The sequence below is a fragment of the Oncorhynchus clarkii genome, unplaced genomic scaffold (genome assembly GCF_045791955.1).
Source record: "Oncorhynchus clarkii lewisi isolate Uvic-CL-2024 unplaced genomic scaffold, UVic_Ocla_1.0 unplaced_contig_9009_pilon_pilon, whole genome shotgun sequence".
Lineage (NCBI taxonomy): Eukaryota > Metazoa > Chordata > Actinopteri > Salmoniformes > Salmonidae > Oncorhynchus > Oncorhynchus clarkii.
The window spans coordinates 199194-210000 of record NW_027261081.1 but is presented as its reverse complement, the minus strand read 5'-3'; the positions used below and the strand labels follow the sequence as shown (position 1 = coordinate 210000).

At 46.6% G+C, this 10807-nt stretch overlaps 1 protein-coding gene across 1 annotated transcript in view; it reads right to left on the bottom strand.

Moving 5' to 3' along the window:
• LOC139404682 (ELKS/Rab6-interacting/CAST family member 1-like) overlaps positions 1–10807 on the bottom strand; it is a 424291-nt gene that overhangs the window by 318330 nt on the left and 95154 nt on the right. Inside the window, exons 4-8 of the mRNA XM_071147289.1 lie at positions 10412–10576; positions 9127–9253; positions 8647–8774; positions 2847–2924; positions 1737–1892 (exon numbers count right to left, since the gene is read on the bottom strand). Coding sequence (XP_071003390.1) covers positions 1737–1892; positions 2847–2924; positions 8647–8774; positions 9127–9253; positions 10412–10576 — 654 coding nt within the window. The remainder of the gene's footprint in view (positions 1–1736; positions 1893–2846; positions 2925–8646; positions 8775–9126; positions 9254–10411; positions 10577–10807) is intronic.

The following is a 10807-nucleotide window of genomic DNA, read 5'->3' as shown; positions in this document are numbered from 1 at the left end:
GATGAACACATGCTTGTCTCTAGTGTACAGGACAGGATGCTGGTTCCACTAGAAAACACAGAGAACTGAAGACCAGATGAACACATGGTTGTCTCTAGTGTACAGGGCAGGATGCTGGTTCCACTAGAAAACACAGAGAACTGAAGACCAGATGAACACATGGTTGTCTATAGTGTACAGGGCAGGATGCTGGTTCCACTAGAAAACACAGAGAACTGAAGACCAGATGGACACATGGTTGTCTCTAGTGTACAGGGCAGGATGCTGGTTCCACTAGAAAACACAGAGAACTGAAGACCAGATGAACACATGGTTGTCTCTAGTGTACAGGGCAGGATGCTGGTTCCACTAGAAAACACAGAGAACTGAAGACCAGATGGACACATGGTTGTCTCTAGTGTACAGGGCAGGATGCTGGTTCCACTAGAAAACACAGAGAACTGAAGACCAGATGAACACATGGTTGTCTATAGTGTACAGGGCAGGATGCTGGTTCCACTAGAAAACACAGAGAACTGAAGACCAGATGAGCACATGGTTGTCTCTAGTGTACAGGGCAGGATGCTGGTTCCACTAGAAAACACAGAGAACTGAAGACCAGATGAACACATGGTTGTCTCTAGTGTACAGGGCAGGATGCTGGTTCCACTAGAAAACACAGAGAACTGAAGACCAGATGAACACATGGTTGTCTCTAGTGTACAGGGCAGGATGCTGGTTCCACTAGAAAACACAGAGAACTGAAGACCAGATGGACACATGGTTGTCTCTAGTGTACAGGGCAGGATGCTGGTTCCACTAGAAAACACAGAGAACTGAAGACCAGATGGACACATGGTTGTCTCTAGTGTACAGGGCAGGATGCTGGTTCCACTAGAAAACACAGAGAACTGAAGACCAGATGGACACATGGTTGTCTCTAGTGTACAGGGCAGGATGCTGGTTCCACTAGAAAACACAGAGAACTGAAGACCAGATGAACACATGCTTGTCTCTAGTGTACAGGTCAGGATGCTGGTTCCACTAGAAAACACAGAGAACTGAAGACCAGATGAACACATGGTTGTCTCTAGTGTACAGGGCAGGATGCTGGTTCCACTAGAAAACACAGAGAACTGAAGACCAGATGAACACATGGTTGTCTCTAGTGTACAGGGCAGGATGCTGGTTCCACTAGAAAACACAGAGAACTGAAGACCAGATGGACACATGGTTGTCTCTAGTGTACAGGGCAGGATGCTGGTTCCACTAGAAAACACAGAGAACTGAAGACCAGATGGACACATGGTTGTCTCTAGTGTACAGGGCAGGATGCTGGTTCCACTAGAAAACACAGAGAACTGAAGACCAGATGGACACATGGTTGTCTCTAGTGTACAGGGCAGGATGCTGGTTCCACTAGAAAACACAGAGAACTGAAGACCAGATGAACACATGCTTGTCTCTAGTGTACAGGGCAGGATGCTGGTTCCACTAGAAAACACAGAGAACTGAAGACCAGATGAACACATGGTTGTCTCTAGTGTACAGGGCAGGATGCTGGTTCCACTAGAAAACACAGAGAACTGAAGACCAGATGGACACATGCTTGTCTCTAGTGTACAGGGCAGGATGCTGGTTCCACTAGAAAACACAGAGAACTGAAGACCAGATGCATCTGTCACAGAAGCTGAATGATAATCAACATGCTCTTTAGACAGAGTTCTGTACTGAGTCAGCTGTAGTTGTGTTGTTACCTTGTTCTTCATGAACTTGGAGTGGGATCTGTACACCTCCATTTGTTTCATCTCCTCCTCTCTCTCCTCAGTGCTCAGAGCCCCGTTAGACTTTAACATCTCAATCTCTTCCTCCAGGTCCCTCAGACCTCTCTCCAGAGACTGGACCTTAGAGTCCTACACACAGTTAGGCAACACACACACACACAGTTAGGCACACACACACACACACACACACACACACACACACACACACACACACACGCACACACACTTCCTCGAGGTCCAGGAACACCATTATAGTTATTTTATTGTGTTGCTATTTCCTACTATTTCCTATTTTTTGCACATTTTTCACACTTTTTAACTCTGAATAGTTGGGAAAAGGCTCCTAAGTTAGAGTTTCACTGTAAAGGGTGACTCATATGACTCACGTTGTAATATTACAGTTTCTCACATTGTACAGGAAGTCAATCTCTCACCACATTGTACAGGAAGTCAATCTCTCACCACATTGTACAGGAAGTCAATCTCTCACCACATTGTACAGGAAGTCAATCTCTCACCACATTGTACAGGAAGTCAATCTCTCACCACATTGTACAGGAAGTCAATCTCTCACCACATTGTACAGGAAGTCAATCTCTCACCACATTGTACAGGAAGTCAATCTCTCACAACACACACACCTTCATCTTGATGACGGTCTCACTTTGGCATTCTAAGTGAAACATGAGCATACACACTCTCTCTAACCAACCTCTCTCTCTCTCTCTCTCCCTCTCTCTCTCTCTCTTCCCTCTCTCTCTCTCTCTCACTCCTCTCTCTCTCTCTCTCTCTCTCTCTAACCAACCAACCTCTCTCTCTCTCTCTCTCTCTAACCAACCTCTCTCTCTCTCTCTCACCTCCCCCTCTCTCCCCTCTCTCTCTCCCTCTCTCTCCCCCTCTCTCTCTCTCTTCCCTCTCTCGCTCTCTCACTCCTCTCTCTCTCTCTCTCTCTCTCTCTAACCAACCAACCTCTCTTTCTCTCTCACCTCCCCCTCTCTCCCTCTCTATCTCCCTCTCTCTCCCCCTCTCTCTCTCCCCCTCTCTCCCTCTCTCTCTCTCTCTCTCTCTCTCTCTCGCTCTCACCTTCATCTCGATGACGGTCTGCAGGGCCTTGGTCTTGGCTGATTCAGGGGCTCCTTCATAGCTCCGTCGGTGCAGCTCCTGAGGAGAGACAGGGTACAGCATGGTGGTGGTTAGCACGCCCAGGACAGAACACAACAGCATAGTGACTGTCATCATGACCAGGAGAGAACCCAACAGCATGGTGACTGTCATCATGACCAGGAGAGAACCCAACAGCATAGTGACTGTCATCATGACCAGGAGAGAACACAACAGCATGGTGACTGTCATCATGACCAGGAGAGAACCCAACAGCAAAGTGACTGTCATCATGACCAGGAGAGAACCCAACAGCATAGTGACTGTCATCATGACCAGGAGAGAACCCAACAGCATGGTGACTGTCATCATGACCAGGAGAGAACACAACAGCATGGTGACTGTCATCATGACCAGGAGAGAACATACAGCATGGTGACTGTCATCATGACCAGGAGAGAACCCAACAGCATAGTGACTGTCATCATGACCAGGAGAGAACCCAACAGCATAGTGACTGTCATCATGACCAGGAGAGAACCCAACAGCAGTGACTGTCATCATGACCAGGAGAGAACATACAGCATGGTGACTGTCATCATGACCAGGAGAGAACATACAGCATGGTGACTGTCATCATGACCAGGAGAGAACACAACAGCAGTGACTGTCATCATGACCAGGAGAGAACATACAGCATGGTGACTGTCATCATGACCAGGAGAGAACCCAACAGCATGGTGACTGTCATCATGACCAGGAGAGAACCCAACAGCATGGTGACTGTCATCATGACCAGGAGAGAACACAACAGCATGGTGTGAGAGAGAGAGAGAGAGAGAGAGAGACAGAGAGAGAGAGAGAGAGAGAGAGAGAGAGAGACAGAGAGAGAAAGACAGAGAGAGACAGAGAGAGAAAGAGAGAGAGAGAGAGAGAGACAGAGAGAGAGAGAGAGAGAGAGAGAGAGAGAGAGAGAAAGACAGAGAGATAAAGAGAGAGAGAGAGAGAGACAGAGCGAGAGAGAGAGAGTTGGGAGTTGAGAGTAATGGGAGTTGTACTGAGGGTCCCACAGAGAGAACTAATGGGAGTTGTACTGAGGGTCCTACAGAGAGAACTAATGGGAGTTGTACTGAGGGTCCTACAGAGAGAACTAATGGGAGTTGTACTGAGGGTCCTACAGAGAGAACTAATGGGAGTTGTCCTGAGGGTCCTACAGAGAGAACTAATGGGAGTTGTCCTGAGGGTCCCACAGAGAGAACTAATGGGAGTTGTGCTGAGGATTCCACATAGAGAACTAGGGCAGCCTTTCTAGTGGAGAAGACAGGACTAACAAAGGAGAGAGAGCTTCTGGTGCTGGGGGCGGTGGTGGAAATGGACTGTACAGTGCACACACACACACACACACACACACACACACACACACGATGACTGTAAATGCATGGACACACACACAGACTCCCATAGATTCTCTTCCTCACATAAACAGAAAATAGACTCTGTGTGACATGTGGATGTATCCTTGTCAAATCATGTGGACATGTTTGTTCTCTCCATCCAACGCTGTGTCTGAACCACTGCAGCCCGTTCAGTTCCACAGGAAAGTCCAGTAGAGCCCGTATATATATAGACATAATATGACATTTCAAATGTCTTTATTCTTTTGTAACTTCTGTGAGTGTAACATTTACTGGTCATATTTTATTGTTTATTTCACTTTATATATTATCTACCTCACTTGCTTTGGTAATGTTAACATATGTTTCCCATGCCAATAAAACCCTTAAATTGAATTGGAATTGAGAGGAGACAGACAGACAGACATTGCGCCTAATTTCTCAGCAATTGGCAATGTACACACCCACAGGGTGCACTTGCATGTCACAGGAGAGTGTTAAAGGGTACAGGGAGGTCAGAGAGATCTTTATGAGTTTACTGCCTACAACTGTTCTGCTAAGAAAAGACAAGGAGCAGCTACTGCTGTTCTCTAAATAATATAAAAACTATCTCCCTGACACCTTCCCTCCCTCCCTCTCTCTCTCTCTCTCTCTCTCCCTGACACCTTCCCTCCCTCTCTCTCTCTCTCTCTCTCTCTCTCCCTGACACCTTCCCTCCCTCTCTCTCTCTCTCTCTCTCTCCCTGACACCTTCCCTCCCTCTCTCTCTCTCTCTCTCTCTCTCTCCCTGACACCTTCCCTCCCTCTCTCTCTCTCTCTCTCTCTCTCTCCCTGACACCTTCCCTCCCTCTCTCTCTCTCTCTCTCCCTGACGCCTTCCCTCCCCTCCCTCTCTCCCTGACACCTTCCCTCCCTCTCTCTCTCTCTCTCTCTCTCCCTGACACCTTCCCTCCCTCTCTCTCTCTCTCTCTCTCCCTGACACCTTCCCTCCCTCTCTCTCTCTCTCTCTCCCTGACGCCTTCCCTCCCCTCCCTCTCTCCCTGACACCTTCCCTCCCTCTCTCTCTCTCCCTGACACCTTCCCTCCCTCTCTCTCTCTCTCTCCCTGACACCTTCCCTCCCTCTCTCTCTCTCTCTCCCTGACACCTTCCCTCCCTCTCTCTCTCTCTCTCCCTGACACCTTCCCTCCCTCTCTCTCTCTCTCTCCCTGACACCTTCCCTCCCTCCCTCTCTATCTCTCCCTGACACCTTCCCTCCCTCTCTCTCTCTCTCTCTCTCCCTGACATCTTCCCTCCCTCTCTCTCTCTCTCTCTCTCCCTGACATCTTCCCTCCCTCTCTCTCTCTCTCTCCCTGACACCTTCCCTCCCTCTCTCTCTCTCTCTCCCTGACACCTTCCCTCCCTCTCTGTCTCTCCCTGACACCTTCCCTCCCTCTCTCTCTCCCTGACACCTTCCCTCCCTCTCTCTCTCTCTCTCCCTGACACCTTCCCTCCCTCCCTCTCTCTCTCCCTGACACCTTCCCTCCCTCTCTCTCTCTCCCTGACACTTTCCCTCCCTCTCTCTCCCTGACACCTTCCCTCCCTCTCCCTTTCTCTATTGCTCACCTCTAATTCAACGCTCCCTCCCTCTCGCTCCCCACCCCTGTCTTCCTCCATCCCTGGCTTTCTTCCCCACCATGCTCTCTCTCTCTCTCTCTCTCTCTCTCTCTCTGTCTCTCTCTCTGTCTGTCTCTCTCTCTCTCTCTATGTCTCTCGCTCTCTATGTCTCTCGCTCTCTGTCTCTCTCTCTCTCTGTCTCTCTCTCTGTCTCTCTCTGTCTCTCTCTCTCTGTCTCTCTCTATCTGTCTCTCTCTCTCTGTCTCTCTCTCTCTGTCTCTCTCTATCTTTTTCTCTGTGTCATGAGCAATATGGGTCAGTGGAGATGAGTCATTCATACTGGAACTAAAGCAGTGTTATTATGGGATAGATGATAGGGCTGTCCTTGTGTATGAGGTTCCCCGGGCAACACAGATGTGGCACACAGAGTTGAATGCCTCTAGACACTGATCTGATGTTTAGCAGTGGGTGGAATGAGGGCTGTTCTGGGCTCACAGCATGACGTCTTGTCTGGTCATTACAGTCATGAAGACAAAGACAAATACTTTTTCTCAAACTTATAGAAGTAGCTTATTTCAGTGCCGTGTTTCCCAAACTCTTTCCCCATTTCATCGTTGGGGAAAACTGTGTTTATTTAACAGGGGTGCACTTCATTTACACTTGGTGGATGTATTCTCAAGACTGGTGTTGTGGTGAAACTGGTGCAGTTCCTCCTCTCCCCACTAGGTGTCAGAGTGGTCCTACAGTTCCTCTGAGGCTGGAGGAGGTTAATGGGTGTCTGTGCTACTGCCTGACCAGAATACAGAACCACGGAATGAGGGAGGGAGGGAGGGGAGGGGAGGAGATTCCCATCCTGTCAAAGTGTGGGTCTGAATGCTGATCAGACTGACTCTCTGACTTTCTCCTCTTTCTCCTCTGGTGTCGTTCTGGCAAGGTCTGTCTATAGTAAAGGTGAGGTCTGTCGACAGTAAAGGTGAGGTCTGTCTATAGTAAAGGTGAGGTCTGTCTATAGTAAAGGTGAGGTCTGTCTATAGTAAAGGTAAGGTCTGTCTATAGTAAAGGTGAGGTCTGTCTAAGGTCTGTCTATAGTAAAGGTAAGGTCTGTCTATAGTAAAGGTAAGGTCTGTCTATAGTAAAGGTGAGGTCTGTCTATAGTAAAGGTGAGGTCTGTCTAAGGTCTGTCTATAGTAAAGGTAAGGTCTGTCTATAGTAAAGGTGAGGTCTGTCTATAGTAAAGGTGAGGTCTGTCTATAGTAAAGGTAAGGTCTGTCTATAGTAAAGGTAAGGTCTGTCTATAGTAAAGGTGAGGTCTGTCTATAGTAAAGGTGAGGTCTGTCTATAGTAAAGGTGAGGTCTGTCTATAGTAAAGGTGAGGTCTGTCTAAGGTCTGTCTATAGTAAAGGTGAGGTCTGTCTATAGTAAAGGTAAGGTCTGTCTATAGTAAAGGTAAGGTCTGTCTATAGTAAAGGTGAGGTCTGTCTAAGGTCTGTCTATAGTAAAGGTAAGGTCTGTCTATAGTAAAGGTAAGGTCTGTCTATAGTAAAGGTGAGGTCTGTCTATAGTAAAGGTAAGGTCTGTCTATAGTAAAGGTAATGTCTGTCTATAGTAAAGGTAAGGTCTGTCTATAGTAAAGGTGAGGTCTGTCTATAGTAAAGGTAAGGTCTGTCTATAGTAAAGGTAAGGTCTGTCTATAGTAAAGGTAAGGTCTGTCTATAGTAAAGGTAAGGTCTGTCTATAGTAAAGGTAAGGTCTGTCTATAGTAAAGGTGAGGTCTGTCTATAGTAAAGGTAAGGTCTGTCTATAGTAAAGGTAAGGTCTGTCTATAGTAAAGGTTAGGTCTGTCTATCTGTCTATAGCTCTGTGGTAACAGAGCTGTAATGAATTCAGTTAGCTGTAGGGTTCTGTGGTAACAGAGTTGTAATGAATTCAGTTAGCTGTAGGGCTCTGTGGTAACAGAGTTGTAATGAATTCAGTTAGCTGTAGGGTTCTGTGGTAACAGAGTTGTAATGAATTCAGTTAGCTGTGGGGTTCTGTGGTAACAGAGTTGTAATGAATTCAGTTAGCTGTGGGGTTCTGTGGTAACAGAGTTGTAATGAATTAAGTTAGCTGTAGGGTTCTGTGGTAACAGATCTGTAATACATTCAGTTAGCTGTAGGGCTCTGTGGTAACAGAGTTGTAATGAATTAAGTTAGCTGTAGGGTTCTGTGGTAACAGAGCTGTAATGAATTCAGTTAGCTGTAGGGTTCTGTGGTAACAGAGTTGTAATGAATTCAGTTAGCTGTGGGGTTCTGTGGTAACAGAGTTGTAATGAATTCAGTTAGCTGTGGGGTTCTGTGGTAACAGAGTTGTAATGAATTAAGTTAGCTGTAGGGTTCTGTGGTAACAGATCTGTAATACATTCAGTTAGCTGTAGGGCTCTGTGGTAACAGAGTTGTAATGAATTAAGTTAGCTGTAGGGTTCTGTGGTAACAGAGTTGTAATGAATTAAGTTAGCTGTAGGGTTCTGTGGTAACAGAGTTGTAATGAATTAAGTTAGCTGTAGGGTTCTGTGGTAACAGAGTTGTCATGAATTCAGTTAGCTGTGGAGTTCTGTGGTAACAGAGTTGTCATGAATTCAGTTAGCTGTAGGGTTCTGTGATAACAGAGTGTTGTTTACATGAGCGTGACCAGCACATGACGACACTCTGGAGGAACTCTGTGGTAACCATGGAGTTATGAATGAATTATTTCCCCTCCCCTCCTCTGTTTCGCTCTCTCTTCTCCCCCTCTCCCCCATACCTTCACACACACCCTCACCTCTCGTAGGGCGTTGGTCTCCTTGTCTTTCTGTTCCAGTAGACTGTCTAGGTGGTGGATGTGCATCTCAGCCTCAGCCAGTCTCCTGGTCCTCTCATGGTCTTCCTCTGAGGCCTTGGCTGACAGACCTGGAATACACACCATAGTGATGCTTTTAAGAGTGTGTGTGTGTGTGTGTGTGTGTGTGTTGGCGTGTGTGTGTGTGTGTGTGTGTGTGTGTGTGTGTGTGTGTGTGTTGGCGTGTGTGTGTGTGTGTGTGTGTGTGTGTGTGTGTGTGTGTGTGTGTGTGTGTGTGTGTGTGTGTGTGTGTTGGCGTGTGTGTGTGTGTGTGTGTTGGCGTGTGTGTGTGTGTGTGTTGGCGTGTGTGTGTGTGTGTGTGTGTGTGTGTGTGTGTGTGTGTGTGTGTGTGTGTGTGTGTGTGTGTGTGTGTGTGTGTGTGTGTGTGTGTGTGTGTGTGTGTGTGTGTGAACCCCTCCATACCTTTGCTCTGCAGCATCTCCAGTAGTTTCTTGATGGACTGGTCTCTGGCCCCCAGGGTCTGTTTCTGACTGTCGATCCTCAACTCCATCTCCTCCAGCGTCTTCCTCAGGAGGAACAACTCTTTGGCCTAGAGGTTACATTCAATACAATTCAACCAAATGGTATTTACCTTGGCCTAGAGGTTACATTCAACACAATTCAACTGCATGAATCTCTTTGGCCTAGAGGAAAGTGCCACACCCTGATCTGTTTCCCCTGTCTTTGTGATTGTCTCCACCCCCCTCCAGGTGTCGCCCATCTTCCCCATTATCCCCAGTGTATTTATACCTGTGCTCTCTGTTTGTCTGTTGCCAGTTTGTTTTGTTTGTCAAGTCTACCAGCGTTTTCCCCTTGCTCCTATCTTTTTCTAGTTCCTAACTATTCCTACACATTGGGACCGTGCATTTTCTAGTACCTGTTTTCTAGTTTCTCCAGTTTTTACCATTGTGTCTACCCTGACCCTGAGCCTGCCTGCTGTTCTGTACCTTATGGACTCTGATCTGGATTACTGACCTCTGATCTGTAATAAACTTTTGTTATTTTAACAGTGTCTGCATCTGGGTCTTCTCCTGAAACGTAACATTAAGATTCAATTCAATTCAATTTAATGGGAGAACACAACACACCTCCTTTCAGTAAATGTCAACTCCTGAATCCAAGCTACTTCTCAGCATGTTTGTGTTATTTCTAAATTAACTTAGTTAGCCTAGAGATTAGATTCAATCAAACGTTATTTATATACAATAATTCACTTTCGATTCAATTAACTTTATTGATACCCGTAGGGGAAACATGACGTGATAGTGATATTTCTAAATGAGGTTAGTTAGTTCTATATACTTATTGTACTGTTTAATGTCCATTAGTATTACATTCCTCAAGTTATTCAGAGGAGTGTGCCTTCTGACAAATGAAATGGAATAGTGTATTATTATTATGCCTTCTGACAAATGAAATGGTGTGAACAACATGATGTTGTATAAAGTACAGAATCCTAAATACGACTCTGATGAACTGACATGTAAATGTTCACTGTGTGTTTTCTATCTGTTTTTAACCTTTCACTGTAAACCAGAGTGCCAAAGACACATTTCACTTCTGTGTAAACTTAAATGGACAAACTCGTTTTTTTTTAATTAAAAGACCTGGGCCCTTATCCAGAAAGTATCTCTGAATAGGAGTGCTAATTAGATTATATATGAACAGATCCTAGATCAGGACTCAGCTTTCTGAAACTAGACCTCACCTGTCTCTGGTGTTCAGCTTGGAGCCTGTGGAAGTTCTCCTCAGTGGGTTCGAATGACAGAGGTTCTCCAGGTCTCCCTCCACTACAGTCCTGCTGGAACAACTGATTCAGATCTCTCTGAGTCCTCAGCTCATCCTGCAGGGCCTGCACCGTCATCTGGAGGTGCTGAGGAGAGAGAGAGGGGGGGGGGGGGGGGGGGAGAGTAGAGAGGGGAGAGGAGAGAGAGAGGGGGGAGAGGGTGGGGAGAGAGGAGAGAGAGGAAAGAGAGCAGAGAGAGAGGGGGGAGAGAGCGGGAAGAGAGATGTTCATACAATCATACCGTTTCTGTACCATACCACGGTTTACGTTATTAGAGCAATTATACACAAGGGGCGCTTGATCCAGGAGGGGGTTGAA